This window comes from Siphateles boraxobius, unplaced genomic scaffold (genome assembly GCF_051911475.1).
Source record: "Siphateles boraxobius isolate OS27281-9 unplaced genomic scaffold, OSU_SipBor_1 48, whole genome shotgun sequence".
Classification (NCBI taxonomy): Eukaryota; Metazoa; Chordata; class Actinopteri; order Cypriniformes; family Leuciscidae; genus Siphateles; species Siphateles boraxobius.
This window is the reverse complement of record NW_027509119.1, coordinates 12,919,769-12,935,853: the sequence shown is the minus strand read 5'-3', so window position 1 is coordinate 12,935,853 and position 16,085 is coordinate 12,919,769. Positions and strand designations below refer to the sequence as shown.

General features: G+C 39.3%; 1 protein-coding gene across 2 annotated transcripts in view; it reads right to left on the bottom strand.

Annotated features, from left to right (window-relative positions):
* hgfac (HGF activator) overlaps window positions 1-16,085 on the bottom strand; it is a 43,546-nt gene that overhangs the window by 17,911 nt on the left and 9,550 nt on the right. The window contains exons 4-11 of one of the 2 annotated variants that reach the window (XM_077202053.1): window positions 14,742-14,815; window positions 12,349-12,489; window positions 11,158-11,289; window positions 10,950-11,060; window positions 10,398-10,572; window positions 4,380-4,477; window positions 2,739-2,979; window positions 2,525-2,664 (exon numbers count right to left, since the gene is read on the bottom strand). In XM_077202053.1, coding sequence (XP_077058168.1) covers window positions 2,525-2,664; window positions 2,739-2,979; window positions 4,380-4,477; window positions 10,398-10,572; window positions 10,950-11,060; window positions 11,158-11,289; window positions 12,349-12,489; window positions 14,742-14,815 — 1,112 coding nt within the window. The remainder of the gene's footprint in view (window positions 1-2,524; window positions 2,665-2,738; window positions 2,980-4,379; window positions 4,478-10,397; window positions 10,573-10,949; window positions 11,061-11,157; window positions 11,290-12,348; window positions 12,490-14,741; window positions 14,816-16,085) is intronic. The other variant, XM_077202055.1, reaches the window with a different exon arrangement.

Sequence of the window (16,085 nt, the reverse complement as noted above, 5' to 3'; positions counted from 1 at the left end):
TCTCCCGGAGAGCAACTTCCTCCATCGGCGGGTCGCCTGTCTCAGGGCCGCTTGCCCTTACGCTTGCTGTCTGATTTAGCAGGGGCCTGGTCGGGCTGGGCGATCCTCTTGCGGCTGGCCACCTGGTGTCTGGGTTGAGGCCACTGCTCAGGCTGAGCAGGGGCGGAGGCGGCCGCAGGGGGGTGCCCTCGGCGACGAGCAGGCAGAGGCGCAGCCGATGACTGAGTGGAGGCAGCAGCTGGTCGTAGGGGCAGGATGTGCTTAATCGGCTCCGTCTGCTTCTGTGCGATGGAAAACTGCTGGGCAAAGTTTTCCACAGCGTCGCTGAAGAGGCCGGCCTGGCAGACGGGTGTTGAGGAACCGCACTTTGTCGGGCTTACGCATATCTGCCAGGTTCAGCCACAGGTGTCACTCCTGGACCACTAATGTGGACATCATCCGACCCATGGAGCTTGCAGTGACTTTCGTCGCCTGGATGGCGAGGTTCGTCGCTGTACGCAGTTCCTGTATAATCCCTGGGTCGGAACTAGCCTTGTGCAATTCCTTGAGCGCCTTGGCCTTGTACACCTGCAGGAGGGCTATGGCATGCAGGGCGGAGGCAGCTTCTCCACAAGCTGAGTAAGCCTTGTCCACGAGAGCGGACGAGAACTTACACACCCGGGATGTGAGGCGCGGATTTCCCCACCAGGAGGTAGCGGCCTTGGGACACTCCTGCATCGCCACAGACCGCTCCACCGGGGGGATCTCCAAGTAACCCTTAGCTGCTCCGCTGTCGAGGGTAGTGAGGGAGGAAGAGGCACCAGAAGTGTTTAGAAAGGCACTGGGACAGGGCGCTGAGAACCAGCACGGACCGCCCCGAGATACCAATTGTCCAGCCGCAAAGGTTCGGGACACTCAAGCCCGACACTTGTGGCGGCCCAGGAAAGCATAGCTGTGAACTCTGGGTCTGACTCGGACAACGCTGCCACACCCGAAGAAGGTAATGCAGCCGAGGCTTAATCCCCAGAGGACATTATCTCACCCTCCGATGCAGCGACTGACATTTGATCATCCGGTGGAGCTCCAAAAGAAACGACTGGGACCGCCAGGGAAGGCCCAGCACGCTCTCTTGGAGGCTCCACGGATAGCGTTATAGAGGAGTGAGGGGCCCGAGGAGACTGGCTCTGCGGGTTACCTCTCACTGTGATCCTCAGGTCACCAAGGCTATTAACCGAATTGGGGTTCTTCTGCTGGGCAGAAGAAGCGCTAGATCGGGGAATAAGCGAAGGGGATCCACCTCTTTCGAGGTATCGGAGTCTTGACCGTAACGGCGCGGTGGTCATGTTCTCGCAATGAGAACATGAGTCATCCATGAGCGCCATTTCAGCATGCCTATAGCCCAAACACATGATACAGCGATCATGCCCATCAGCCGGAGTCAAACATTGGCCGCATCCAGAAACACACGATCTGAATGACATCTTGAAAAGACGTAGACAGATCGTGTTAGCTCTTTTAGAAGTGCTCTGAGGTGCTGAAACGCACAGGGAGATAGCCGCGGCTACACACCAGGAATGCAACCCAGTGTGAGCACTCACTCTTAATCGTCACGCCCTCCGAACCAACAAAGCTGTGAAAACAGCTGTTTATGCTCTGAAGAGAAGACGCAGAGAGATCGCGACCCTCGCTGTCAGTGCCGTCACACCAACACCACGAACCAGAAATTCTTTTTTGCAGAGACTCGAAGACACTCAGTAGATCTTTGCAGGAGACGGGAACAGCATACACCATCAGAGCATACATGGCTCTGAAGCGAAAGACAAGGATGCAAGGCACCTGTTGCTCATTATATGCTCGCGCCGCGATGCACAGCAGCTGGTGCAATTATCGCATGCCAATGTACATTGGCTCGTTTAGTCCCACTCGAAGTAGATAGGCTCTCGCAAGTGATCCCCATTCGTCAGTCTAGAATACTCGTAGTGACTGACGAAGGGGAACTTATAGGGGTGCATTATAAAAAGTATAAATTGTAAAAAATGGAAAGTGGTTATCTTTATATCATAATATCTTCATATAATGCTGTATATATATATAATATTTTATTTTACACTGGAAAAAGAAATGTTGAGTCATAAATGTAGGTGTGCTTGGCCAGAAATCAAAAGATTGGAACTCTTTAACTGAACTTTAGTCCTGATTTTAGTTTAAAGCACTAGCTGTAAACATATACAAACACACACACACACGTTAGGTTTCGGTATCTTTGTAGGGATTCTCCATTCAATGATTTTTATACTGTACAAACTGTAATTTCTATCCCCCGAAGCTAACCCTACCCCTAAACTTACCCATCACAGAAAACTTTCAGCATTTTCAAATAAGCATCATTTAGTATGTTTATTATTCCTTTTCCCTCGTGACTGGTTGGTCCACCTTGTGGGGACATTTGGTCCTCACAATGTAGATTAAACAAGTACACACACATGCAGGACATTGCTTGTAAATTTGTAATGTTAAAATTTTTGTATTTGGAGTCCAAACTCACCAATATCATTTAAGGTCGGCTGGAACTGAGTATAATGGGGGTACAAAATATAGTCCTCAATACCAAACGTCCTGGTGTTCGGACCGGTGTCGTTAAAGTAATGCTGGCCAAGAACAACCCGAATCTGTGACCGCAATGGACTGAGAAAGAGAGTTAGAATGAAGTTAAAATTTCATAAATGCAAATGCATTTAAACACACAGATACACACATACTTGCGCAGAAAGCAGTGAGCCGCAGATACGATCCAGCAGGCGGAAACCAGTGTTCCCGCGCAGAACTCATCTCTGATGTACAACGCTGCCATCCAGGGGTGATTGCCAGGCAATGCGGACGTCCCACCCAGGATACGACCCCGACCGATCCGTTTCCTGTGCCTCTTCCCACACACCGGTGTCCTGGCAGGGGTACGGGATGGCCGTGGTACGGCAGCCATGACAGGACCTCTGCGGGAAGCTGACAGCAGTAACAGAGAGAATATTCAATTAAAATAATCCAAACACAATATTCAAGTATTGAATATAAGTCATCAATAAATAAAAATTCTTGTTTATTATGGAATATTGCAGTATTATTATAAATAATGTTTTGGTGCAGATTTTTATTTTTTATTTTATGAGCCCTCGTAATCTTTAATCAAATTAGCTTTCCATCCATCTTTCAGCACCATCTCTTCTCTGATGTCGTGTTTACTGGCGCAAGAGCGGGACAACTTGTCAATCACATAAAATACACCAATAGCAAACCACAACTATCAACTAAGGTCCAATCAATTCCCCATGGACAAAATCAAGTCCCACGACTTTACAAGAAACTGCAACAAAAAGATTTGTCTTAGCATTAGCTTTTGTCAGCAGTTTTTCCATCAGCTAAGAAAAAGGAAATCTGCAAATATGACACCAATTAAGTAGAATTAATAGGCCTATGTATACTGAATGAAAGTATGAAACCATATATAAATGAGTCATTGCAACAAAAAAAAACATTTGGATTAAGGGATTATATACAGATGATCTATAGATGATCCGTTTGCGCTACATACAGTACACTACTGTTTTGCTTTTAAAAGAAGTCTCTTGTGCATTTATTTGATCAAAAAACAGTAAAAACAGAAAAAAAATATTATTTATTAAACTAACTATTTGTCTATTGTAATATATTGTAAAATGTCATGTATTCCTTTGATGCAAAACTGAATTTTCAGCATCATTACTCCAGTTTTTAGAGTCACATGTTCCTTCAGAAATCATTCTAATATGCTGATCATCTGATTTGCTGCTCAAGAAAAAAATCTAAATCATTATCACTGTTGAAAACAGTTGTGCTGCCGTGTCACAACTGTGATATATTTTCGTTTTTGAGGGCCCTTTTCATGAGTAGAGAGAACAGTATTTATTTTAAACAGAAATCTTTTGTAACATTACATATGTCTTAACTGTCACTTTTGATCAATTGAATGTGTCCTTGTGCATTGTGCAAAAAGAATAGCACAATCAGCAGAGTAAATAAATTGTAAGAATGAATAGGTAACAGTAAGAGCAGCTTGCTTTAACATGTTTGTCGCTGATCACTCGTGTCGCTCATGTCTGTGCCAGAATCAAAGTTAATAAAATCCATAACATATTCAGGGTGTTCCAGGAACATGATGTGTAGTGCTCATGACCAATAAACCTATTGCTTCAGGCAACACTGGTTTAGATTTCCTTGTCCCACGCCTGGAAGAAGCCAGTGAGAATTCTACAGAATTTTTGTCATTCTTTTACTTCTCATGTACAACTATTTTTGAGTAATCAAGAATATTCTGGAGAAGCTGAATGATTTGTTGCTCTTGTGTGTGCATGTACAGTTTTACTAACATGGTTGTTTTGAGCAGGGCTGGATGTCGCAGTACTCCCAGGAAATGGCTCTCTCCGTCATTGTGTAACACCACGGCAGCTTATCTTGATCAGGGTTCCTGCCATATGAAGTCACATGGAAAATCTCAGACAGAACAACATCAATGCTTTCTGCAAAATCCAGAGGTGGAAAGAGTAATAAAATATTCTACTCAAGTAAAAGTACTACTACTTCAATGAAATTTTACTTAAGTACAAGTAAAAGTACCGGTCTAAAAATCTACTCAAGTAAAAGTAAAAAGTAGCTAATTTAAAATTGACTCAGAGTAAAACAAATGCTTTTATTATAACAAACTTGAAATAATTAGTTTGTTTATTAAAATTTCAATAAAACATGTCTAATCAATTAAATTCAATAATTAATTATTATGCCTGCAAGCTACCCCGGCCCCGCCCAGCCCGGCTCATTGATTGGACCTGGAATCAGTGTTGCCAAGTCCGCTTATTATAAGCGACTTTGGGCTTGTTTTTCTGTAAAGTCGCTTACAAATATTGGTAGTCGCGGGTCGCGTTTTTTTTTTGGGCTTGTTTCTGAAGTGTAGTTGCTTATTTGAGCTTGTTCTCAGCTCGTTGTCAAGTAGATATTTTCTATATGTTATTTAAACGTGGGAGTTTGTCTTGCCTGTTCCCTCTGTCTCTCCCCTTTCCCTATACACAGAGTTTTTTCCCACCCACATCCTGCTTCTAATTGGCTCTGACCCAGATGGCAATGAGTACTAGCCAATCAGAGGCAGAGCAGGGTAATCGTTTTTTTTTCTGGTTAGGAAAACGTCAGTGAGTGACGTTTAAATGAAAATACGTGCGAGTCGCGACTGACGCGACTGATGGTGACTGGACTGTAGGAGAGTTTTTATATATAAATTATATTTTAGATATTATAGATATAGATATTATAGTTTAATATTGTTTAACCCTTTAACTGTCACTCCCCCTTTTTTCGCATAGACATGAAAATCCCTATTCAAACTTAAATGGTTGTAATTCAAGAATGCTTTGGAATATAGACCTATGGTTGGTCTTGTTTTAAAGAAGACATTTGCCAGATTAATGTTGAAGTGAAGTATTATGAAATTATGAAAGTGAAACAGAAAAAAAGTTATACAAGTTTGAGTTTATGAAAATGAACAATGTAAAAATATAATTATTTATATTTTATATAAAATATATATATATATTACTAAATATATTTTACTCTAAAACTGCCAGAAAATGTAAGCCAAAAATCTGAAGAAGTTGTGTTCCAAATTTTAGGTTGATATCTCAAAAAATGAGCTTTCAGTAAGATTTTATTTGGCCGCAGTACCAACATTTTTCACTAGATGGACAGCCAAGCTTCATTACAGAAGAAAAATAAACTACCGTGTGCACAGTTTTACAAAACTAGGCACAGTTTACCAATCTGTCCACATGGATGTAAATTGACAATCTGTACCCACAGTTTAAAACTATCTGTCACCACGGATTGTAACAGTAGCGGCAGTGCGGAGTAAACGCGAGTAAACGCGATCATCTCTTCCTCAGTTACAGAATAAACATGAATGGACACCTGAAGGTATGTTGAAAAATACAGTATACTTACTGAAAGGCATCATAACTCGTGTAATCGCTCAATCAGTGTTTCAGCAGCGCAAAGACGTCAATAAAACTACATAGCTTGTCACTAGCATTATATTTACCTCAGCAGGAAGTGATTAAGTGTCCACAACTTGTTGGTTCCTAGAGAAATTAACTCTTGCACTAAATAAATGCACAATATTATCCTATATATTATATTTTACTTAACCTGTTAATTATATCTTGATTATTTAAAGTATGTTTAAAATATATTTAATGAAAATGACAGCAACTGTGTAAATTATTATATTTCAATAACAAATTAAAGTAAAGTTAATGCAAAAACTGCCTTATGTTCAGTTTACATGTTTTCATAAAATGTGTTGGGTGTTGATTATTATATCTAAAAAATAAATAGCATCTAAATTTAGGCTCTGTTGTTAACCTTTAATGTTATAGTAATGTGCGGCTCCCTATACAGCATTAGCAGATTTTTAATCCTTGCAAAAGGTTTAATTGTAATTGAATTAATTTAAAGACAAAGACACAATTTTTTCATTAAACCACTGTTTACAATTCTTTTTTAGCCTTCTAAACCGAACCGAACCGAGACGTCAAAACCCTGGGAAAACCGAACCGTCAGTTTTGTGTATCGTTACACCCCTACTTTTTATGATTTAATCCAAATATATTATCAAAAAACGGTGGTAATCAAATGTAAATTTAAACTTGTGTCCTATTATTTTTTGGGGAAGCGCTGCAAAAACAGGTTTACTAAATGGAACCATGGACAAAAAAATATATTCCTTTAAATAATGTTCAAATAAAATGTATTATTATTGTTGTTGTTATTATTATTTTGAGAAGTAGGCTACGTTCTATTGTATGCCTACAATAGTAATATATTTCTGTCATAATTTCTCCTAGTAAAACCGAACTTTTATTTTGACGGGTTGTGAAGACCTGTTTCAAAGTGTATTTGACAATGGTTTTTCTCAAATAAAATTATGAAAATGCTCATTAGGCGTTCTCTCAGAGCAGCTCTGGAAATGTTCATGTATTCATATCCTCAAATTGTTTGTGAGACGCTGAAAACACCATGAACGTCACGAGTACTTGAGTATGTAGTAGACAAACGCAGCTCAGCAGAACAAATAGGGTTATATATTTACATGCAGTATTTTTGTGCTTAGCTTAAATATTCACAGACCATGTCGCGATTGGATTTATTGCACAGTTCTACTTTCCATGTATTCATCCATCCATTTTTTTGCATGTTTTACGTGACATCTGCATTAAGTGAATTCCATTTTCATGACTGGATTCCGGGATTCCCTTTGCATCACGTAAATCGGGACATACCTTTATCTGCAGGAGGGATGGTGTCCTATATCCTCTTTTTGCAGCCACTTTGCGTCCACATTTTTTGCAAATTGGATATCTATCCTCGAGGACAACCACGCTTTTTTTCTACTTTTCATACTGGCCATAATTCGCTTGGCGCTTAGCTTTCAGCTTCAGCTGGGTCTGCGTCACCTTTCTTGCGCGTTTGTTCTCCCGCCCTTCAATCAATTCAGTAGTTTCCGGAGTGTGTGATTTTTTTTTTTCCCCTTGTATTATTATTTTTTACTCAGTAACGGATATGATTTCAAATGTAGCGAAGTACAATACTTCAAAGAAAACGTACTTAAGTAAAAGTAAAAGTACAGATTTTGAAAACTACTTTAAAAAGTAGAAGTACACAAAAAAACTACTCAATTACGTAACGCGAGTAAATGTAATTCGTTACTTTCCACCTCTGGCAAAATCAAATAAAATTATCTATATTAAACAGAATTATTAGATTTTGACATTTTCAGGGGATGACATGAGTGGCTGTGACAATGACACTGTTGTGGCAGGTTGCTAGGTTGTTGCTATGTGGTGCTCGCTAAAGTGTTCCGAAGGTTTGTTAGGGTATTGCTATGTGGTTGCTAGGGTGCTCTGCGTGGTTGCTAGGTGCTTGCATGTGATCTTCTGGTCTCTGGAATTTGTGAAAATTGTACATCCGATTGCTTAGAAAAATAAGCACAGTTACGTTGAAGTATAATACTACCCTTTACACTTTAGCAGACTTATTGAAATAATATACTTTAAAGGAACACGCCACTGTTTTTTGAAATAGGGGTTATTAACTGTCTCCCCTACATTTAGATAGGTGGGCAAATGCATTTTTGTCTCAGTGCATGCATTGTCTTAGTCTGGCAGCATCGCCGCCAGCTTAGCTTAGCATAATGAATGGAATCCTTTGTTGCCGGAGAGCATGTCGTGAGTAAAAGTCATCCAAAAAAAATAAAAAAAAATATTACTACTTGTGGCCTGCGTATTCACAACGAGTACAAATAGCAATGCATATTAAGGCTAGGCAATTTCCTAGGCAGATATTGACTTGGGTCTATATTGGGGGGAAGCACAAGCGAAGAACTGCTACTTGGGCGCAGAGATATCACGCAACACCTGAAATCCCCAAACTTCCGTCAACATACAGGTGTGAATATTAGCTGGCTATTTTTTCTACAGTAGACATAGTGAATGGCGATGAACATGGCAGATTTTGTGAGAGAGACGAAGAGGGTGACTTCTCAGACAGTCAAGATCCAGAACTATACCTCTACGAACCAGAGTTTTCAAAAGAGGAGCTGCGTGCTTTGGAAATAGAACGACAGGAGGAGAAGGTTGCGATCACTCAACAGCCTGTGGACATGAGAATGAGAGCCAGCATGAACTGGTGGTGTGAGTGTGGGGGAATATGCCAACCTATGCCGACTGAAATAGAGTGTCTGTGCTGTGGCAAGTGGGACAACGTACTGCCATCGAGGACCAGGCTTAAAGTGTCAGATCAAGATGAGCTTGCCCGCAGTTGTGTCACAGCTACCTAACTTGCATGATATCTCTGCTCCCAAGTAGCAGTGCTTCACCTGTGCTTCCCCCCCATATAGTCCCAAGTCAATATCTGCCTAGGAAATCACCTTGTCTTAATCTGCATTGCTATTTGTACTCGTTGTGAATACGCAGGCCACAAGAAGTAATTTGTGTTTTTTTGTGTGTTTTTTTAATCACTTTTACTCACGGCAACAAAAGATTCCATTCATTATGTTAAGTTATGCTAGCGTCGGCGCTGCCAGACTAAGACAATGCATGCACTGAGACAAAAATGCGTTTGCCCACTTATCTAAATGTAGGGGAGATGGTTAATAACCCCTATTTCAAAAAACTGCAGTCCGTAGTTTTTCCTCTTTGTCGCCATCTCTGTTCGAAATCTGCAATTGCAGTTATTCGCGGAATTATCAACTGTACATGGGTTGTGCCTCGGCACAGCACGGACGAATCCAATGTTTTGAGGAGAATGTGCGGCTGTCGGTCACCTCGCCGGTGTGAATACTGTCATTCCGAATCACAGATTCTACTTTTTTGTAGTATGACAAACATAAGAATTTTCACAGGAAAATGTCACCTGAACAAGTAAGTAACATACACTTTTGTTCTGATCAACTAAGGTAAAAAAACGCATTGCAGAACAATCGCTTATCATATCACGTCAAACCGTGCAAATTATACTTTGTTCTCAAATTGTTCATGTTAACAACATCAGCATTGCGTGACTACATTTAATGCCTTTCCGATATTTTTCCTTGTTTTCGCATGGGCCTGGTTGCAGTCTTTTTTTTCTTCTGTAGCCACTCCGAAGTGAATCTCCAGTTGTCACTGGTGATTGTCGTTTGAACCTTTCTGAATCCGCCATCAAATTGATAAGTTTAATTATATCAAGTACTGTGAGAAAAGGCTATAAATCTCCACCTCCAACATCCTCACACGCAATATAGCCTACTAGCCAAGACACCTTCTTTATGTGTACAGATGTGACGTAATGACGCAAAGACATGCAGGAATTTCCTGCGTAAATCCACCGGTACCACTGAAATTAACAAAATTATTACAAGCTTACCGTTTTGGATCGAGCTAAGGCAAGCAGATAGTTTTGAACACTGGCTGCTTATGTACTGGCTCAATTTTTTATTTTTTATCGTTTTTAACCAAAAAAAAGTTATGGACTGCAGCTTTAAAGCATGTCAAATGTTTACTAAAACACAATTATATAAATGTACTGTAAATTCAATCTTTAAATTTGATATGATTACAAAGTGCACTTTTTAAAAGTGTGTAATCTCTTCAAGTACACTTAAATAGCATTTTATTTTATAATATTATATATTCAGCAAATATAATATTGGAAATATACTTTTAATGCTTGGAGTGCACTACAAGTGCACATTCAACACAGTTAAGTGGACTTTTTAAAGTTATGTTTGCTTTATTATAAAAGGTAAATCTTCAGCACTTTACTATAATGACAAGCATTATGAGACTGTAAATGTAAGCAGTCACCTGCAGAAAGCATGTTCTCCGAGGCCCCTGAGGGGGGCACTGTCTACTGTATCTACTGTCAGCTCACTGAACAACAGATCCGAGTTCCATGGCAGGCAGGATGATCCAGAGACGGTGGCATTGGCTACACCACGATACTGTGCACCTGAATCACGGTAACACTGCTCTCGTGGGTCTGAATGCACACAGGGAAAGTTTATTCATTAAAGATTATTAGAATATTTATACTGAATTTGCATTTGTGTTAATAGAGTGGTTCAGAGATGACAACGAAACCCAGAAGACTAATACACCCCTGGTTCCTTCAAGATTTTCCTATGGGGTTTTATAATGTGTGTTTTATTTTTTTATGAGTAAAATAAAGTCTGTGGTAAAAATTTCTTGAAGATACTTTGAAATTTGGTTCTACAATGTAAACTGCACACACTCTCACTCTACACTGTCCTATCTAGTTAAGTGTGTGTGTGTGTGTGTGTGTGTGTGTGTGTGTGTGTGTGTGTGTGTGTGTGTGTGTGTGTGTGTGTGTGTGTGTGTGTGTGTGTGTGTACTCACTGATGTTACAGTATTGTCCAATATATCCAGATTTGCACCCACAAACCTCTTCACCAGTGGCCTCAATCATTCTACAGACTCCGTCATTTTCACAGAGATTCCGCAAACAAACTACACACACACAAACACAGAAAGAACAATGTTCAAAAGGAAAAAGCAGTAGCTCCAGGGGATCAGGTGTCAGTACTGTGGTTTCAGTGTGTTGTACCCGTGTAACGTGCACGCTTGCAGCTGACCTCCCCACCGAAGCACGTGCACAGCTCTACGCTTCGCTGGTAGATCCGTCCCCACGATTCTCCAATGTCATAGTGCTTCAGATGCAGCGACTCGAAGCACTTCTCTACAAAGAAAAATCCTGAGCTGTCAGAAAACCTAACACTTTCGACTCCTCCACCAGTCAGATCAACCCCGTAGAAACAACTCCATCAATATCAAATAACAGACAAAAGAAGAGACACAAAAACTTCACGGTACACAGGACATGTGATAGTGTTAAAGATGAGACATTTTCAAAACATAAAAGAGAGCATGGCATGAATGGAGAAACCAGTGACGTAATGCTTGAAAAAATAAAGCTCTAATACACACACACACAGACACACACCCGCTTAATAACTTACATGAGAACAGATCGTACACTATTATTGTTAATTACTGTTACACTAATTAACATTAATGGAGATTTTATTCTCAGTTTCACTTTCAAATTTACTTCTGAAAGTTACTTATTTAAAGAGTACTTATAATGGAAATAATAAAATATTAATTTTAATTTCACAAGGGGAATCGATTAGAGCTAAAAAAATATTCACTTTTCTATGAAAACGTACAGTAACTTTCAGAAGTAAATATGTCTCAGGAGCAGCAAAAAAATGTATTTTGTAATTCTTGCGATCTCAGTGAAACTAAGAATAAAATCCTTAATATACATTAAATGTTTGCATAATTAAATGTATATTAAATTAAATTAACTGAACTTTTATTGACCCACTTAAGTAGTTATATCTTTACATGTAATTTCATAATTACTTCTATTGTCTATGCAACATGGTTAATGTGTACTGCTGAATGTACTGACAAGCTGAAATAACATTTAATGTAATTTCTATTAAAATTATTTCTGTCACGTATTTTACTATTTTTGTAGTTACACATTTGTAATGATGATTATGCAATTTAGTAGTTTTAAGATGTGAAGTACACCACAAGAGCACATTCAATACAATTAAGCACACTTCTTTTTCACAAGTGAAGCCTTTAAAACAATATCACAATATCGCAATGAATTTGCATAACTCCACTCATGATTGTGCCATACAAGTGGCAATTAATAACCATATTCACACTGAAACTATCATTTCATTATGTGAATATGGCCACTTCACTGTGTTACACTCACTTTTCTCACACAAAGCTCCAGTAAAGCCATCAGGACACACACAATCAAATGAGTCCAGCTGAGCGTTCGTGGCACAAACACCCCCATTCAAACACGGGTTTTGCAGGGAGAGACTCAGACCCTGACGTGGAGGAAGAAACCCTGAAGAGCCAATGAGATAAATAAAGAAAAACTTGCTTATCATCATGACGGCAGGACTGTTTCATCATGCAGCTGATTTTGTTCATTTCTCAAACCTTGAATGAGTCAATGAGTCATATACAGTATCTGTTTTCCAAATCATAAACAATGTTGTGCCAATGGTTTCATAGGGGCACTGGGAGAATCATTCATAAAACGCATTAAACTTTAGTTTACAAAGACGTGAAACTCACCGAGTGGTCTGGGGTGTTCACTGATATGCTCACACAAAAATCGCTGCAAAAGATGCTTTCCGACAGGTGTTCGTTGTAAAACTGTGGACCTATTTTTCCAAACGCCTCACAACCGGACATTCTTCTGTTGAGAGCTTGAATAATAAGACACTCCAGCCCAGTTGGTGTCGATAATGCACTTTTATCAATGTTTGGATAGCGTAGCCTACGATACCTCGACTGCTTAAGACTACAGAAAGAATACAAACAACCCCATTTCCGTTTCCGGCGGCGGAATAATACCGTATCTCACAGAACATTCAATACAAGTCAATGGAGTTGGACAAAAACTACGATAAAACCTGTTGGAAAGCATCTTTTGCAGTAATTTTTGTTTGAGCATATCAGTGAACAACACAGACTACTTGGTGAGTTTCACGCCTTTGTAAACTAAAGTTTAATGTGTTTTATGAATGATTCTTCCAGTGCCCCTATGAAACCATTGTGGCGGTGGGGGGTGCTAACACAGAAACCGAAAGTTCTCGGGACAGCAGCATTTGTCCAAATTTCAATCTTAACCATTCTATTTCATCAGAAATTATCTTAAAACAGGGCTTTAAGTGTAAAATACCGAACGTGTCCTTTAAATTAATAATTAAGCTTAAAAATTTCTTGTACAGGGGACCAAATAAGCCAGAATTGCCACTAGTGACCCTTCAAAAAACCAGAGCATGACGTGAGTGTTTACACAGACAGTGTGTTTGAACCAGAGCAATCGCTTGAAAACAAACTCTGTACATCTGCTGTTATAAACAGAGATCTGCGTCTTACAAACAAAGCGTGTCATTTATGCATTAACATAAACACCTCTCTCTGAAAGTAAAACATCCTGGTAAACCCACAGTTTCAGCCATTAATCAAGCGAGAAACGTTCACATGACTGTAGACTAAAGCTGGGTGATATATACATTATACATTTAATGATTTTATAAGCAATATAAAATGAAGCAACATTGTGAATATCACAATGAATTTAATTCAGTTTTTATTGGCCATTAAGTTTATTTAACAAGTCATTAAACTAGTTTGGAGTATGAGGGCGTTAAAACAGATTATTTCACATCCATAAAGTGTTGTTAATTTAAGTTAAAACTATCAAATATAGTTAAAAAATATTTTATTTAAGCTTTATTTAGGTTTAAAGTTAAGTTTTAAATATCTATGGCCTGGTTTCACAGACAGGGTTTAGATTAAGCCAGGATTAGGCCTTAGTTCAATTAGGACATTTAAGTATCTTTTATAAACATGCCTTAGGAAAATATAAAAATAAAAGCTAATTAAAAAAAGTTGGTAAAACTTAACAATAAGTTTTCATTTGTTAACATTAGTTAATGTATTAACTAACACAAACTAACAATGAGCAATACATTTTTTACAGTACTTATTAATCTTTGTTAATATTACAACTGTTCATGTTAGTTCACATCGCATTAACTAATGTTAACAAGTACAACATTTAATTTTTATAATGTATTAGTAAATGTTGAAATTAACATTAACTAAGATTAATAACTGCTGTAGAAGTATTGTTCATTCTTGATTCATGTGTTAACTAAAGTAGTTAAAGTGTTACCAAAATTTGTAGCCTATTTCAGTGAATTGATTCATCCCTCATTTAATTTGCATCAGCACTCAAAAATATTCACGAAAGTCTCTGCATGGTATTTTTATTATATTAAAATGCTTTTGTAGAGATATTTGTAGCTAAATATCACTGATTATTACTATTTACTGTTATATGCATACAAATGCTATTATTGCTTCATATAGTTAATAATTGTGAACAAGCCATGCTTATGACATGGACATATTTTACTGTGCATCAGTTTATTAAACATTAAATATTTAAAAAAAAATATTTGACATTTTGACATACTGTCAATGATATATCTAATATCTAATGTCATCAAAAGGCTAATGCAAAATCGTATGACTTTTGACAAGACAGTTTACATAAGAGAGAAAAAAATGATTTCTTACCATTAAACAGCCGTGTGTGTGAACTGCAGAATCCCCACTTCTGGTCACGGTCAAAGTTGTGTGTTAGAGAACACCTGCAAGTCAAACCAAAAACACAATGATCATGACACGCATCTGAATTACTCAAGACTAGCGTAAAGCTCAAACAGACGGAATCTGAAACAGTGGTACAAATCTGATCTGGGGTGCATTTCCCAAAAGCATCTTTGGCCAACTATGATCGCAATTTCCATTGAACTCTATTGGTAACGACGGAACTTGAGACCATAGTTGTCTTTGGGAAATGCACCCCTGAATGGGTCATTTACAGCTCTAAAATGTAAATGCCACATTAAACAAACACCTACAGTACATGTACATGTTGCATGAAATTCCCCTAATCGTAACAGACATGAACAAGAATAAGAAATGTAAAAGAAGATATGTCTACAAATATGAGTACTTGTAATGAGGATGTTTGCAATCAATATTGTTTTTTGTTAATTATTGGTTGTTGCGTGCATTGAAAATTTATCATTATTTATTTACCATCATTTCATTGTCACATGTAGATAAAACATGCTGGAAAAAAAGAGAAAGAACATCTCGGTTACTTATGCAACCCTCGTTCCCAGAAGGAGTGAACGGAGACATAGCCGACGTGACAACTGATTGGGATCACGCCAGGGAGCCAGTCATCTTCAAGTACTGTTAAAACGAGCTAATGCACATTGGCGTGCGAGATCTGCATCTCACACTCCGCCCCCGTGGCACGAGTATAAATACGGAAGTGGATGCACGCAAAAGTTGCTTTTCGCTGAGGAGCCAAGCGTAACTTGGAGTCAGCGGTGGTCCAGCAATAGTGGTGACGGGACTACGTCGCCATTCCCTCCTTCAGGGAAGAGAGTTACATACGTAACCGAGATGTTCCCTTTCAGTCACTTACGTTCGATATAGTCGATCCCAAATAAAATTACACTAGTGCTGCCACCTTCCAGTGCCTAGACAAAAGCCTTCTGATCCCCCCGCATTATTTGAAGCAGAGATGGGACAGGCTGTTTACAGGACCACTGCGAAGCGTGCCCAACAATGGAAGGAAGGGCGACTGCGGAAACCACATCCTGCCAGTAGGGAGGCAACATGTGGAGAATATACATATGGACTGGGTGGATGACTGGGCAGTACAACAAATGGAATGTCACTGTGGTGGCTCCAGCCTATGACAGGGGGAGACTCAACCGCACAGTGACGGCAGAGGGAAGACACGGGCTTGCCGCAGGGAGCGGTTCGACACATTGGCCAGTTTTCTAGCGAACGTGATAGGTGTCGCCCAGCCCCAAACTCTATTTATCATCTGTTAAGCAA